The sequence below is a fragment of the Somniosus microcephalus genome, chromosome 5, assembly GCF_052327205.1.
Source record: "Somniosus microcephalus isolate GS21.2 chromosome 5, FLI_Smic_1.0, whole genome shotgun sequence".
Classification (NCBI taxonomy): domain Eukaryota; kingdom Metazoa; phylum Chordata; class Chondrichthyes; order Squaliformes; family Somniosidae; genus Somniosus; species Somniosus microcephalus.
Window position 1 is genome coordinate 215,816,506 of NC_140991.1, and position 16,827 is coordinate 215,833,332.

Sequence of the window (16,827 nt, forward strand, 5' to 3'; positions counted from 1 at the left end):
GTACTGAGGGAGTGCTGCACTGTCGGAAGTGCCGTCTTTCGGAAGAGACATTAAGCCAAGGCCCCATCTGCTCTCTCAGGTGGGCATAAATGATCCCATGGCACTATTCAAAGAAGAGCAGGGGAGTTATCCCCAGTGTCCTGCCAATGTTTATCCCTCAACCAACATCACTAAAACAGATTGGCCTAGAAATTCAGTTGGTTGCGCCAGCCGGTAGCGCCTTAGGAGGAGTAGATCTCGGGCGCTAGGCGGCTAGCGGCCGGGCGCAGCGCGATCTGCGCCTCGCCCCAACTTCACTAGAGATTTAGCGGCGGCGCAAAGTCTTTACACGCGCTCAGCTGCGCGCACAGATCATGACGTCATTTCCTCGTGCAACGCCCTTTGTGCGCCCCCAACCGGAAATTCAGTCGCGACGCCCCATTGTGCACCTGGCGCCCCTAGCGACTGTTAGAGTGGAACGGTGCTTAGTCGATGCGGGGCGCGGGGGGCGCAAATTAAAGGGCACTCCTCCTGCACTATAAAAGGCTGCCATTTCGCAGCACTCCTTCTTGAGAAACGGATCTCTAGAGAGAGACCAAGGTAGAGAGCTTTCTGCTTTGGCCCAACACTCGGACAGGTACTTGTGGCTTCAGGCCACAGCTTTCCACTTGTCTTTGCCTTCATTGACATCTCATTGTTTGCCAGCATATTATGGGGGCTGCAATGGGTGTAAACGCTGGCTTTCTCAATTACATCCAAAGGGCTCACAGACACCGTGAGAGAGTGGCAGCCCTGGCTAGACGGAGAGGGGGCAACAGGCGTCGGGAAAGGAGGCCTTACCCACCCAGGGTATACCGCCAGCAGTTCTCCTATCTCAACATGTCTGAGGAGCAGTGTGTTCGGAGGCTGCGATTCAGAAGGGAGGTGGTCACAGAGATCTGCCACCTGCTTGGCGGTGATCTGATGCCACAGCTGAGGAGCAGGATGTCTCTGTCGGTGGCAGTGAAGGTGACGGTGGCTCTCAACTTCTATGCCACCGGCTCCTTCCAATCCGCTACTGGGGACATTGCCAACATCTCCCAGTTCGCCGTGCATTGCTGCATCCGCCAGGTGACCAATGCCCTTTTCAAAACGAGACGTCAGTTCATCTCCTTCTACATGGCCCTTGCCAAGCAGCAACAGTGTGCAATGGGCTTTGCAGCATTCGCGGGCTTCCCCATGGTGCAGGGCGCCATTGACTGCACGCATGTGGCTTTGCGGGCACCTCTGGAAAATGCCGAGGATTACCGCAACCGGAAGGGCTACCATTCGCTGAATGTCCAGCTGGTGTGTGACCACAGGCAGCTCATCCTAGCTGTCAATGCCCGCTTTCCAGGCAGCAGCCACGATGCCTTCATCCTGCGACAGACTTCTGTGGCAGGCATGTTCCAGGCACAGCCTCACCCACGAGGATGGCTTATCGGGGACAAAGGCTATCCTTTGTGTACCTGGCTGATGACCCCGCTCCGTGCGCCCAGCAGCCCTGTTGAAGAGGGATATAATGAGAGCCATCAAGCGACCAGGAACATCATCGAACAAACAATCGGCGTCCTGAAGCAACGGTTCCGCTGTCTGGATCATTCCGGTGGAGCCCTACAGTATTCGCCGGAGCGAGTCTCCCATTTCGTGGTCGTTTGCTGCATGCTGCACAACCTGGCTATCCGCAGGACTCAGGCACTGCCACCAGAGATTGGAGGACCACCTCAGGAGGAGGAGGAGGAGGAGGACCAGCACAAGAGGGAGGCAGAAAGTGCAAGGGCCGCCCGTCGCCGGCTTATTGAACGTTGGTTCTAGGCCCCCTCTCAGGGAATGGCTTGTGCCAATGTCAGCAGGTGAATGTAGCCTCTCCACAAGCCCTCAGCCGAGCAGGGCAACCAGGACTTAACCAAAAAACCATGCACACTGCAATTTAACAACAATAATTTATTGCAAACCTCTGCCCTTCCCACATTACATCCTCATGTGGAGAAGCCCCCTCCAAAAACACAAAACTACCAGTCTCGGCCTTACAAAAAGAAAGAAAGACACCAGTCTCGGCCTTACAAAAACACAACTGCACCAGTCTCGGTCTTACAAAAAGAAAGAAAGACACCAGTCTCGGCCTTACAAAAACACAACTGCACCAGTCTCGGCCTCACAAAAAGCACCAGGCATTTGTGCATTCCTTCTACTTTTTGCCCTGCGAGGGCGATGCCTTTCGCATCCTTGCCTGGCCCCTGCCCGCCCTGCAGCTCCTCCTCAATGGGAGGCCAGTGGCTGCAGCAAGGCTGGGGGAAGGCTGCTGAGGGGCAGATGGCGAGACGGCAGATGCCCTTGGGGGTCGGCCTGCACCAGCTCTGGCCTTGGAGTGGCCGGCTGCTGACTGCTCCAACTCTGGCTGGGCGGCAGCAGTCTGTCCAGCGGCTCGTGGCAGCTGCAATGGCGGAGTGGCAGTGTTGGCTGCAGGAATGGTGCCAACCTGGCAGATCGCAGGTGCTCGCTGGTCGCCTGAGACATTGGCACTCGCACGGGCCAGCACTGCAGCATGCGCAGCAAACAGCTGAAGAACAGACTGCTGGGCTGCTGCTGCGCGGTGAGTGCCCTGGCGATGCCTGGCTGATCCAGCGAGGGTGGCAGCAGTTAGTGCCCGTGTGGCCCTGGTCTGTGTCCGCATGACAACAGCCAGTGAATGGACGGTACGACTGAGCACTTGGCTCGACGCCGCCTGTGCTGCCGCGAAGTCCTGTAGACTCCTGGCCTGTGCTGCTCCAAATTGCTGCACACTCCTTGACAAAGTCTCAATGGAGTCAGGCATCCTTGCCACTGCAGCCATGAGCTCATTGTGCCTGCGCTCAGCCTGGACGGCCATTTCCTCCAGGAGCCGCACCTCCTCTGCGCTGACCATCGCAGGACTGGAGGCCGCACTCACCCTCTGGGGAGAAGTCTGCCAAGCTTCCCCACCCCTCCCGCGTTGCTGCAGGCCGCTGGGCCCCGGAGCTTCACTCTCCTCCGACCCTTCCCCCCGGCTCCCCTCCAGGGAAGACGTGTCCCCTACATCGCCATGGGCTGGCGCGGCTGAGGGTGGCACTGATGGGCCGGCTTCCTCTTCCTCCTCCTCGTATTCTGAAGCGCTGACAGTGGCGGCTTGAGGGCCCGCCTCCTCACCTGGCGATTCACCATCTGAAAGCAGGAAGGCACAAGAGTAGCTTTAGAGTGAGGACAGGGCGGCAGCGAGGGAGGCATGAGTGGTGCCATTCACTGCATTGGTCGGACAGTGGCAAAGGATGCTGATCTGAGGCGCAAGTGGAACGAGCGAGGTCAAAAAGGTGATGCCCTTACCATTGGTGCCCAGAACAGGGTCGGCATCTCCACTGGCGACGGGTCCAATCAGCCGGCCTGCCATAATGCGCTCCACACGCTGGTCGAGGTCGGAGAGCTCTTTAACGTCAGGACGGCCTCCCCCGGTGTCAATTCGTTTCCGCCGGTTGTGCGCCACCTTGGCCTGCAAGAGAAAGGACGGCCTCTAAGTACAGTGTGAAGCCCTGACCTTGTCTGCACTGCCTCCCATGGTGGACTGGCCCTGACAGTGTGAAGCCCTGATCTTGTCTGCGCTGCCTCCCATGGTCGAATAGATTGTACAGTGTGTAAAGTGCTGAATGTGCAAGTGATTTTCATGACAGTCCCATAGCTGATGGATGAGGGCTGGCCATTAGGGCTTTCAGGTCCCTTTGCCCATAAAGTGAGGTGCACATGCAGGGATGAGGAGGACACTGGAAAGGGTACTCACCCTGACAACCCGAGTGAGGTTGTTGAACTTCTTCCGGCATTGCACAGGAGTCCTGGCAACCACGCTGTTGGAAGACACCCTGTTTGAGACCTCCCTCCAGGCTTTCCGGTAGGCGCTGGGCAGCGGCCTCCTGCCACCTTCTGGGAACAGAACATGGCGCCTGCGCTCCACTCCGCCAACCAGCAGCCTCAGGTCACCGTCGCTGAAGCGCTGCGCTCTCTCCCTGGCTTTCTCCATAGCCCTGGGCGTTGTGCAGGTGAAGCTGAAGTGGTCAGGCCTAGGTTGAGGGCTGCAGTGTGCAGGGCGTGGCAGGCAAACAAATCCACCCTCCCCCTTTAAGAGCTGACCGGCGCCAGAGTGTCTGCCGTCAATCAGCAACTCGCCGCACCGGCGCTGCGCCCGGCCTCGGGGGTATCGCTCAGCACCGCCGCCTTAGCGCCTAAAGATAGTCGTGCATCGCCTGTTTTAGCGCAGCAGCAACCTCTTGGGGCGATGCGACTGAATATCGGCGAAGGGGGCGCGACTTTAGCGGCCGCCCGACTTTACCGCCCCAAAAGTGGCTATACTGAATTTCTAGGCCATTATCTGGTCATTATCTCAATTGCTGTTTGTGGGAGCTTACTGTGCACAAAATACCTCCACCCTGATAGTTTTAAAGGGAAACTGACAGAACCTACAGGGAAATAACTGAAAACAGCATAGAATTTCAGGTCCCTCATCTATATCATGCATTTCACCATTAACTTGATTTCTATATAGGCACAAAAGACATTGATGGTCAGTTCTACTGTTAACTCAAATGAATATACTTTCAAACTGTATACCTCTGAAATAGAGATGTGTCTTAGTTTACCGAGAGGCAAACATGTATATATATAAAACTGTGATCTGCAGGTTTAACATGAATGCCTAATTCTCACCATTAGAGAATAACTCGTGAAGGAGCAGATAACTAATAGCCCAATGGAGCTATGTCTGATGTAAAGTGTGGTCTGGATTCTTGTAGCAGGTGAACATTTTCTAGTCAGCAGAAGCTTTCCATGTCTTGGAACTTTCAGGTGAATATTGAAGGGAAGGAGTTTTAATCATTTGTACACATGATAAAGTAGTCTAATATGGACTGCAGTAAAAGGTTACTGAAATAAATAAAGATGTGGAGAAAGTAAAAACATTCTCCAATAGGAACTATTGAAAAGGCCAAATTGAACGTTAACTGAGTATCACAATGGGTTGTAATGGAATAAAGTGGGAGACACACACACACAAAAAAATCATGTTGTGGTTACAATCTTCATGCGCTCATTTTCAAAGTGTTATGGCACAAAAGCATAAGTGAAAATGACTACGAAGACAATACCTTGCTCAATAACATTCATTTTAATACTATACTAGAGTCAGGGAAGTGGGAACTCGTCATGCTACACCATTTTTAGCACTATAGTGCTCCAGATGTCAGTGTCTGATATTTTAGAAACTGAGTTGAAACTGTCTAAACTTATTTCACATGTAAGATCTTTACACCAGTAGAGGGCAGAAACTTTCATTGTATCAGTCTGAGCTGAATTTGAATAAGAACATAAGAATATAAGAGATAGGAGCAGGAGTAGGCCATACAGCCCCTTGAGCCTGCTCTGCCATTCAATAAGATCATGGATGATCTTCGACCTCAACACCACTTTCCCGCCCGATCTCTGTATCACTTGATACCCTCGTTCAAAAATCTATCAATCTCAGTCTTGAATATACTTAATGACTGAGCATCCACGGCCCTCTGGGGTATAGAATTCCAAAGATTCACAACCCTCTGAGTGAAGAAATTTCTCCTCATCTCAGTCCTAAATGGCCGAACCCTTAATCTGAGACTATGCCCCAGAGTTCTAGACTCTCCAGCCAGGGGAAACAGCCTCTCAGCATCTACCATGTGAAGCCCTCTCAGAATCTTTATATGTTTCAATAAGATCACCTCTCATTCTTCTAAACACCTGAGAGTATAGGCCCATTCTACTCAACCTCTCCTCACAGGACAGCCCTCTCATCCCAGGAATCAATCTAGTGAACCTTCGTTGCACCACCTCTAAGGCAAGTATATCCTTCCTTAGATACGGAGACCAAAACTGTGCACAGCGCTCCAGGTGTGGTCTCACCAAATTGTACAATTGCAGCAAGACTTCCATACTCTTGTGTGCCAATCCCCTTGCAATAAAGGCCAACATACCATTTGCCTTCCTAATTGCTTGCTGTACCTGCATGTTAACTTTCTGTGTTTCAACACCCTAATCCCTTTGTGCACCAGATATAGATGTTGTGTGGAAAGACAAAAAATGTTGAAAGAATTCAAATGAAATTTCAGTAAAAACTATCGACCACCGATCATGTTCTTCAGTTATGTTACTGTGGGCTGATACAAAGAAAGCCAATAAAATACTTACAGGAGACTCAATATCTTCCAGCAGGAGGACAGAACATCGTTCACATCGCAGCAGGGTCAGAGCGCGCTGCATGATCTTCCTGACAACCTTCTCCAGTTCTGTTTGCTCTTCAAACAAGTCATTGACAACCTCTAGCAATGCCTGAAACCATTGTTAATAGGGTTAATAGACACCAACATAAAAAACATTAGGTCAACAAGCTAAAAAAGGGCTTGATTTGAAAATCAACTAAATGCACATTAACCTAAAGTACAGTGTCCAAAAGACAGAATGGCTGGGACAAGGAAAACAATCAGAATTCCCATTCCATTTTAAAGGGGCGTAACAGGCTATTATTCCATTAGTGTGACTTTTGCCATTTTAAACCGCTAGGATAAATGAAGATATTTTCATCGAGATATTGCCTTATCCTGTTTAAACATCTCAAAGTGCTACATGGAGTGAATTATATATCAGGGGCACTGAATGTTATATAAAGCAAGTGCAACAAACATTCTGTGCCAGCAATGTCCCACAAACAGCAATGAGATGAATGACAAGTTAATCTGCTTTTGGTGGTGGATTGAGGGAAGAATATTGACCAGAACACTGTGGGAACTTTCTGTTCTTTGAATAGCATCATGTGATCTTTAATGCTCACTCCAACCACTGGAGAAGGCAGATGGGACCTCGGTTTAACATCTTATCTGAAGGACAACGCTTCTGACAACGCAGCACTCCCTCAACACTATACTTGAGTGTCAGTGTTGATTACGAGCTGATAACTATAATTTAGTAGGTATTGGTGGGGTCATTGTTAATTTTCAGCAAATAGAACTATTGTCTACTATGAGCTTAAACTGTAAAATAAAATGCAAAAATAACATTTTATGTGCAGAAGTAAAACACTTTGGCCTAGAAATTCAGTATCGCCATGTTTGGGGCACTACAGTCGACCGTGCGCTAAATTTAGCGCCCGGTGCAACTTAGCGCCACCTTCAGCGAAATTGAGTTGCATTGCTAAAGCAGGCGGTGCACGACTATCCTAAGGCACTAAGCCGGTGAGCCGAGGCGCTACCACCGAGGGCGGGCGCAGCGCAGGTGCGGCCAGTTAGCGATTGCAGGCAGACACGCTGGCGCCGGTCACCTCTTAAAGGGGGAGGGTTGATTTGGCTTGCAGCCACGCCCTGCACATTGGAGCCCTGATTCTAGGCCTGGACAGACCTGCTGCAACATCGTTATGCCTACCACCATGGAGAGGGCCAGGGAGCGAGCGCAGCGCTTCAGTGAGGGGGCCCTGATGGTTCTGGTTGGCGCAGTGGAGTGCAGGCGACCTATCCTCTTTCCTGACAGTGGCAGGAGGCCGCTGCCCAACGAATATAGGAAAGCTTGGAGGGAGGTGGCACACAGAGTGACCTCCAGCAGCATGGTACCCAGGACCCCAACGCAATGCAGGAAGAAGTTCAACGACCTCACTCGGGTTGTCAGGGTGAGTACCCTTTCCAGTATCCTCTTCATCCCTGCATGTGCACCTCACTTTATGGCCAAAGGGTCCTGAAAGCCCCAATGCCCAGCCCTCATCCAACACCTATGGGCCTCTCATGAAACTCACATGCACATTCACCACTTTACACACTGTAAGGGCTAATCGACCATGGGAGGCAGTGCAGCCAAGATCAGGGCTTCACACTGTCAGGGCTATTCCACCATGGGAGGCTGTGTAGGCAAGATCAGGGCTTCACACTGTATTCAGAGCCCGTCCTTTCTCTTGCAGGGCAAGCTGGCCCACAATAGGAGGCAGCAGCAACGGACCGGGGGAGGCCGTCCTGAACTTAAAGACCTCAGCAATCTGGAGCAGTGAGTGGAACAGATTATGGCAGGCCGGCTGATTGGCCCCGTCGCCACTGGAGATGCCGACCCCGTTCTGGACAGCAATGGTAAGGTCATCATATTTTGAACTCTCTCTTTCCACTTGTGTCTCACACCAGCATCCTTTGCCACTATCGAACCAATGCAGTGCATTGCAGCACTCATGCCTCCCTCGCTGCCGCCCTGTCCTCACGCTAAAGCAACTCTTGTACCTCCCTGCTTTCAGATGCTGATTCGCCAGGTGAGGAGGCGGGCCCTCAAGCTGCCACTGTGAGTGAATCGGAAGGCGAGGAGGAGGAAGAGGAAGCCGGAACATCAATGCCACCCTCAGCCGAGGCAGCCCATGGCCATGATGGGGACACGTCTTCCCTGGAGGTGAGCAGGGGGGAAGGGTCTGAGGAGGGTTAAGCTCCGGGGCCCAGCGGGCTGCAGCAACGTGGGGGGGGTGGGTAGGGAAGCTCGGCGGCCTTCTCCCCGGAGGGAGAGTGTGGCCTCCAGCCCTGCTACAGTGAGCGCAGAGGAGGTGCGGCTCCTTGCTGAAATGGGCGTCCTGGCGGAGCGCAGGCACACTGAGCTCATGGCTGCAGTGGCAAGGATGCCTGACTCCATAGAGTCACTGGCAAGGAGTGTACAGGAATTCGGGGCAGCACAGGCAAGGAGTCACCAGGACGTCGGTGCATCACAGGCCAGGAGTCAGCAGGACTTCGGTGCAGCACAGGCAAGGAGTCTGCAGGACTTCGGTGCAGCACATGCGGCTTCCAGCCAAGTGCTTAGTCGTGCCATGCAGTCACTGGCTGGTCTGATGCAGACACAGATCAGGGTCACACGAGCACTAACTGCTGCCACCCTCGCTGGATCGGGCAAGATTCACCGGGGCCCTCGCCGCACCGCAGCAGGCCAGCAGGCTGTGCTTCAGCAGATTGCTGCGCATGCTTCAGTGCTGCCCCGTGCGAGTGCCAGTGTCTCGTCCGACCAGGGAGTGCCTGTGATCTGTCAGGTTGGCAGCATTCCTGCTGCCAATACTGTCACTCCTCCACTGCAGCTGCCACCACCCGTAGGACTGCTGCCGCCCAAGAAGAGTTGGAGCAGTCAGCAGCCGGGCCCTCCAAGCCCAGAGCTGGTCCAGGCCGTCCCCCAAGGGCATCTGCCGACTCACTATCTGACCCTCAGCAGCCTTCCCCCAGCCTTGCTGCAGCCACTGGGGTCCCATTGCGGAGGAGCTGCAGGGCAGGAAAGGGCCAATCTCGCAAGCGAGGCAGATCACCCTCGCAGGCCAAAAAGTAGGAGGTGTGGCAAAATGCTGTGTTTTTTTTTGTGAAGGCCGAGGATCATGGTCATTTTTGTTTAACTCTTTTGTTCATTGTCTCCAGGTTGTGAGAGCCAGTTATGTGTCTGACTTTTTTTTGGGGTTTCTCTGTATTTGTTTGTCATGCGGGAAGGGCACAGAGTTTGTTAAATAAATAATTGTCTTTATTCAGATTGTGCATGTTTGCACTTTGAACTATTTGTTGCCTTGACCGGCTCAGGGTTTGCGGAGCGGGTCCATTCATGTTCTTTCAATGGCACAAGCCATTCCGAGAGGGGGCCTAGAATCGACTTGCAATAAGCCGCTGACAAACGGCCCTTGCACTTTGTGCCTCCCTCCTGTCTTGGTGCTCCTCCTCCTCCTCCTCCTCCTCTGGTGGTCCTCCAATGTCTGCTGGCAGTGGGTGAGTCCTGAGGGTAGCCAGGTTGTGCAGCATGCAGCGCACTACAACAAAATGGGAGACTCGCTCAGGCGAGTACTGAAGGGCTCCCCCGGAATGGTCCAGACAGCGGAACTGTTGCTTTAGCACACCGAGTGTGTGCTCAATGATGTTCCTGGTCGCTTGATGGCTGTCATTGTATCGCTCTTCAGCAGGGGTGCTGGGCGCACGGAGCGGGGTCATCAGCCAGGTGCACAAAGGATAGCCCTTGTCCCCGAGAAGCCAGCCTCCTGGGTGAGCCGGGGCTTCGAAAATGTCTGCCACAGAAGTCTGGCACAGGATGAAGGCGTCATGGCTGCTGCCTGGAAAGCGGGCATTGACAGCTAGTATCAGTTGCCTGTGGTCACACACCAACTGCACGTTCAACGAATGGAACCCCTTCTGGTTGCAGTAATCCTCGGCATTTTCTAGAGGTGCCCGCAAAGCCACATGCATGCAGTCAATGGCACCCTGGACCATGGGGAAGCCCGCTATTCTTGCAAATCCCATTGCGCGCTCCTGCTGCTTGTCCAGTGTCATGGGGTAGGAAATGTACTGACGTCTCCTTTTGAAGAGGGCATTCGTGACCTGGCGGATGCAGCAATGCACCGCGAACTGGGAGACATTGGCAATGTCCTCAGTAGCGGATTGGAAGGAGCCGGTGGCATAGAAGCTGAGAGCCACTGTCACCTTCACTGCCACCGACAGAGACGTCCTGCTCCTCAGCTGAGGCTGCAGATCTCTCTGAAGCAGGTGGCAGATCTCAGTGACCACCTCCCTTCTGAATCGAAGCCTCTGAATGCACTGCTCCTCAGACATGTTGAGGTAGGAGAAGTGCTGGCGGTATACCCTGGGAGGGTAAGGCCTCCTGTGCTGACGCCTGTTGGCCCTCCTCCATCTGGCCATGATTGGCACTCTCTCTCGGCATCTCTGAGCCCTCTCAATGCAATGGAGAAACCCAACGTTTCCACCCATTGCAGCCCCCATTATATGTGGCCACTCAAGGCTATGGCACTGAAAAATCAATCCAATTGCAAAGCTCTGGGCTGAAACTAGAAGTACCTGTGTGAGCGCTGAGTCAAAGCAGAAAGCTCTCTCCCTTTGTCTCTCTGCAAATCTCTCTCTCTCTCACACAGAAGGAGTGGGACAAAATGGCTACCACAAAGAATGCAGGAAGAGCCCCCTTTAAATAGCGCCCCCCCCGAGCCCCACAGCGACTGGGAACCGTTCCACTCAACCAGTCGCTGGGAGCGCCAGGCGGAAAGAAGGGGGGCACCACTGAAGTTCCGGTTCGGGGCGCACCAAGGGCGTTGCACCATGAAATGACGTCAGGATCTGCGCGCGCAGCTGAGCGGGCATTGCGGTTTTGCGCCACCGCTAAATGTTCACTCAAGTTCACGAGAGGCGCAGATCGCGACGCGCCCGGGCGCTAGCCACTTCGCGCCCCACTTATCGCCCTCTTAAGGCGCTAGCGGCTGGCGCTACCAACTGAATTTCTAGGCCTTTCCTTTTAAACCAATGAGATAATGATTCACTTCCTCCCTCATTCCATCCCTAAAGGTATTTTTTCTCCTCCTTGTGAAACATTAGCAATTATAGGGTGGTACTGAGGTGAAACCCTTTACCTACACAACTCTATTATTAGACGTGAATATACTACACCAATCACAGTGTTAACCTATGGATCTGGGTGCTATGTACATAACAATCCACTTGAAGCATCTATCACCTCAATAGAATTACAGGAAACTCTCATTTAAATGGCACCTAAATATCCGGAATTCTCTATTAACCGGCAAAATTCATACTCCGAAAACAACACTTCAATAACCGGAAATGTTGCCGAGTCCGAGTCCGAGTCTCCCGCGGTGGCCGAGTTAGTCAGTGGGGGTAGTTCTCCAAACTGCCACTACTCGGCTTCTTGGCGCTGTCGGAAGTCCAATTACTGTATACTGCACATTTCTTGATTTTTTAATTTTTGTTTGTTAAAAATAGCCTCGGTAGATAACCCTCTCTGTCATCCGGAATTTTTAATCAACCGGCACTATCCCGGTCCTGTCAGTGCCGGATACCAAAGAGTTTCCTGTATTACAAATTCAGCATATGCTAACAAATAAACTTTGATAATAAAATATTTTAGCCTTGATTATTGTGAGAAGTAAAAAGCTATGTTTAGACTGTACGGGGGGTAGTTTTGTCTTTAAGCGGAAGTGTAAGATTTCAATAGAAATGAAAATTGGGGGAGAGGTATAACGGGAGGCTGAATCGATATTGCCCGTTTTACACTATCACTCAAAGTCATAATTACCCCCTCTGCGTTTTAGTTCAAACTTTGGACTATTTACTGCTATAACACTGCTTGAGAATACATACCCTGCTTCTATCATATTCCTTGCGAGATGCTGCAAAGAGTTTGGCATTAGAAATGGATATTCCGCAGAATGGCAGGTACATCTGCAGTACCTGGAAATAAACAGAAACAGTAGTTCATAACCACATTCTACCAGGAATCTGGGCATGAGTCCAGTAATATTAATGGTTGGAAAAGCATAAGGAGCAGGTAGTTAAATTTCCAACATGTGCTCCCGCCAGTCAAAGCTCTGCACTGGGAGAGCACATTTGTAAAGTTGCCCTTACATTGTCATCTTTATAATTAAAAGGCATTTCTCAAAGTTGTCACACCTCAGAGCATCACTCAGCAAAAGTATCACACCTTAAAACCAATGGTAAAACCAATAAATTGTGATTGGCCTAATTTGACTCAATCTTTCAGCTAGACATGATGATGAACTCAAATATTCCATTGACTAAATGTGAAGCAATCAAAAAGCATTTTCATTCACTAAACAGGTAAGAAAGCTTCCAGTCTGTGATGGGCAAGCACTAGAAAATAATTCAAACAAATCACAAAAAGATTTTTCAAACGAATCAAATTGCTCAGTTGATTTTTTCACACTCTTTGGTCGCCATTTGCTTTTTTCAACTCAGTGTATACAGCTAAACATAACACTTATAACACAACAATCCCATCAAAAATCAGTAAATGTATCCATAGAATTGCCCATCTGATGCTAGAAATGCCTGAAAGAAGTTTCTCCTTCGCAGGCCGTGTCCTTTGTCTGGACGAGGGATTAGCAGTTGAGATATGCTTCATTTCCAGAGTTGCCAATTTCACCTGAGCTTTAGGTGACTGGGGACTTCCAGTTTCTGTTGACAAATCTTATGTGTATGAGACAGGTGAATAATGAAACATGACAGAAAAAAGAAGTTGCATTTATATAGCACCTTTCATGCCCTCAAGATGTCCCAATGTACTTCACATGAACTACTTTTGAAATGTAGTCACTATTATTTTGTAGGGAAACACAGCAGCCAATGCACATCAAGGCCCTACAAACAGCAAATGAATAAATAAACAGTTTTGGTGGTGTTCACTAAGGAATGAACTTCCTGCTCTACTTTGAATAGTACCATGGGATCTTTTATGTTCATCTGACAGGATCTTAATTTAACACCACATCCAAAATACAGCACCTCTGACAAAGCAGCACTCCCTCACTACTACCTGCATTATATGCTGAATTCCTAGAGGGGGAGCTGGAACCTACAATCTTCTGACTCAGAAGCAAAATGCTATCAATGAATCAAGCTAGACTTGGCTTTCACCCTCACTCTAAGGAATGATAATATTCAAAGTGTACTGTGACACCTTGTGTGGCTTGACTACCAGAGAGAAAATTTACAAATATCAACGTTTTATACAGCTTAGCCCTTAAGTAAAAATTCTGAGCTCGTGGTGCTGCTTGGGATGAGGTTTTTAGGTATCACTGAGGGGAACCGAACTTTGTGCTTGGCCTGGCGGGAAATGCTCAGGAGGCAGTTTGTTGTAGAATTTATACATGTCAGCCAGTCAGTCAGTCCATCAGACCTTCAGCCAGACCTGGACCGTGTGAATGACCAACTGCTCAACATGCTGGTCATTGAAGTCCCAGTAGTGGGAAAACTAGCTTCCGGTGGAGTGCTACCTCAACGACAGCTTCAGCAAGAACTATAATACCATTCTGGGAAATACGGAAGGGAAGAAAAATACATCTTTTCATCATGCAAGTCAATTAAAAAACCAGGAAGTTTTGGGGAGGGAGGGAGGAAGGAAGATTTAAATAAATAAAGTGCTTCAATTGTAAGCAAATACTGAAAATCCGTTATGGGAAGAAGAACAAAAAAAAATTATACTGAGAACAAGAGGCTTTTGGGAAGGAAGCAACTTATGCAAGCAGGCAAATAATGGGCCAGATTTTGCTCAATGCCTGGCACCACTTACACTTGCCAACAGAATTTTTATGGGATTTTGCACTGGAACCTAATGGCCCAGAAATTCAGGTCGGGGGGTTCCTGCGGTGCAAGCCCCGACCTGCACTTACCTAGCGCACCGGCCGTTGTGCTGTGGGCCCGCGTGGGATTCTGATCCTGGGCCTCCTCCAACTGCCGGCGCGCAGTGCTTGCGTATCCCAGGGGCGCAGTTAGTTCGATGCGTCCCCTGGGATCATGTGGGCCATGGAGAGCCAACGGTAGCAGGGAATGCTTCATTCATAAGTTTGACAGGAAGACCTGTCAAACCTATAAATACTATAGCCCCAAAACATCACTAAATCTTCAAATAATTTTTTTTTAAATCACATTTTTAAAATAAACTATAAATTACATGAAATAACTATTTTAAACAATAATTTAAATTTTTGAAAAAATTAATTACATTTTCTAACGGGGCTAAAAATAAACTTACCTTTCTTTAAAGTATTTAAAAATAATAAACCTGTGGAAAAAATGTTTTAATTTTAATTAATTCACCACTTACCTTGTAAAAAGCAGGCCTTGCACCTGCTTTTTAAAAGTGTAACTCCTGGAGACTTACCCTCCCGGGAAAACCTGCAAAAAAAAACGTAAGTTCGATGCGCATGTGCTGCCTCTCCGGCGTACGCGTTCCACCTCTCAACCCCTTCTTTCAGGGGAATGGAAGTTCCGGTTTCCCGCGCATGCGCAGTGCATGCACGAAACCGGCACTTCCATTGGGCTTACGGGTGAGTACCCCTGTGGAGACCCGAATTTCTGGGCCATTGTAATTTGAGAGCCATTTCAGCGCAGCGCCCTCTACAGCAGATCTGGGACAGGTGTCAACAGGAAAAGCAACAGTGTATCTCCTCAACCAATCAGACTGAAGAATTCTTGATGAGCAGCACGGCGTCTGAAGCAGGACGTGTAAGTTAGAATATTTAATTCAATGTAAAATCATGTACAGAAAGCAAAATAAAGAGCTGAAAGAAAGCTGGGATTAAGAGAGAGATATAAAAGAGAAAGAAAAAGTTTTTTTTTTAAATTATATTTCTTTAGTTTTTGAAATCTTCAACAATAATCAAAATCTGAAGGAATGAGACTCCACACTTGTAAAAGTGAATTTTCCGTGCCAGAGAAGTTGTTTGGCAGTAATTAAGACTTATTATGCTGTTAAAAGTTCACTTACATTTGAATGGACAAGCCCTAATATTTTTCTGGCGTGTTTAGTGGATATCTAGTGGGTAAGTACGGCAACTTCACACCCTTCATATATTTCAATGAAGCTTCTGGAGGAGCAGGGCAACTCGGACAGCAACTTCCTGATTTCCACGTTTAACTGCGCATGTGCAGTCGCTGAAAATTGCAGTCTGATCTACACTTTAATAACAGTAAGTGCTGTCACCCTCACTGTTATTTTTGCCACAAAATCCAAGCTAATATTACAGATATTGGGGGCGATTTTTAACTGGAGCACACATGAAGCAGGTGGTGGACGGGTTGTACGTTAAGGTTTCAGCGAGAGGCTCAAACCATTTTCATGGTGGGTTTCATCTAACTATTTTGGGTGAGCTGCCAGTGTTCAGTGAGTGCACACAGGCAGTTCACTGCTGGGGGCCAGCGGAACCTGGGAATCCAGCAACTAACTCCTCCTTGGAACTGAGCCAGATATCAGACTCCAAAGGGCGGGGAGCCCATGAGTGGATGACAGTGGGCCTGAATATTTTTGTGACCCCACAAAAATCACTGCAAAAAATCTTTGGGGGCTGTTTTCTGAGCCACTTCAGTGGTTCCGAAGCATCAACACATGGTATCAAGGGGCGGAGCAGGTGCAATGCACACTCCACCCACTGGTAAACAAAATGGCGCCTGGCTCCTACAACCAGTGTAGGACCTCAAATTACATATTTTAATAAGGCTCCTGCCTATAGAGAGCTGGAGTGCTAGCCGCCCATTTCAAGACCCACCTGAAAATTACTTTGAACTAACTCGAGCAGCCGATGGGTGGGCGATTTTTTTCCAATTTTCAACTGCCGGCCGCCCCATTTTCCACCGTAAACAGGGCGGACTGCCATTGACAAGCACACCCATTATATCTGCACCTTTGAGTGTCAGTAGGCTGCGTAATAATATTTTATCTCATATCAATCATGTGATGTATTGCTTCAGTAAATGTGCTGCATTATATCTATGGAGAAACTCTGTTGCATTAAGGCTACAATTGGACTAAAGTGAGTATCAGAAACTACATTCCAGATCTCAGTGTTTACACAAGCATGCTGTGGGAAATCCATTTGTTCTTTGTAACATTACAGTGCTGAAAAAGCAAACTGAGAAATTTGGTGTATTGTTAACATATGTTGGTTTTAGTGTTGTACTTGCCTCTACATAGAACCGTAGGAACATTAGGAACAGGTTTAGGCCATTCAGCCCCTCGGGCCTGCTCCACCATTCAATTAGATCAAGGCTGATCTGCACCTTAACTCTATTGTCTACCTTTACGCCATATCCCTTAATACCCTTATCTACAAGGCATTTACATTCGTTTCTCCGATTGCTTCCAATTGCTAATTAGCGATGCTTGCTGGAAGTGCTGTGCATGGATGTTAGGTGATGAAAAGACTGGAGCAGAATGTGATGCCTCAGACAGTGAAATAATTTGCTTACACTTGCTGTCAAAGCTTGTGCACGAATAATGGCCACTTGGGCAAGG

The 16,827-nt window shown here is 49.4% G+C and overlaps 1 protein-coding gene across 1 annotated transcript in view; it reads right to left on the minus strand.

Moving 5' to 3' along the window:
* LOC147117571 (dual 3',5'-cyclic-AMP and -GMP phosphodiesterase 11A-like) overlaps positions 1 to 16,827 on the minus strand; it is a 653,699-nt gene that overhangs the window by 576,955 nt on the left and 59,917 nt on the right. Inside the window, exons 3-4 of the mRNA XM_085989379.1 lie at positions 12,159 to 12,248; positions 6,214 to 6,354 (exon numbers count right to left, since the gene is read on the minus strand). Of these exons, the coding sequence (XP_085845505.1) occupies positions 6,214 to 6,354; positions 12,159 to 12,248 (231 nt within the window). The remainder of the gene's footprint in view (positions 1 to 6,213; positions 6,355 to 12,158; positions 12,249 to 16,827) is intronic.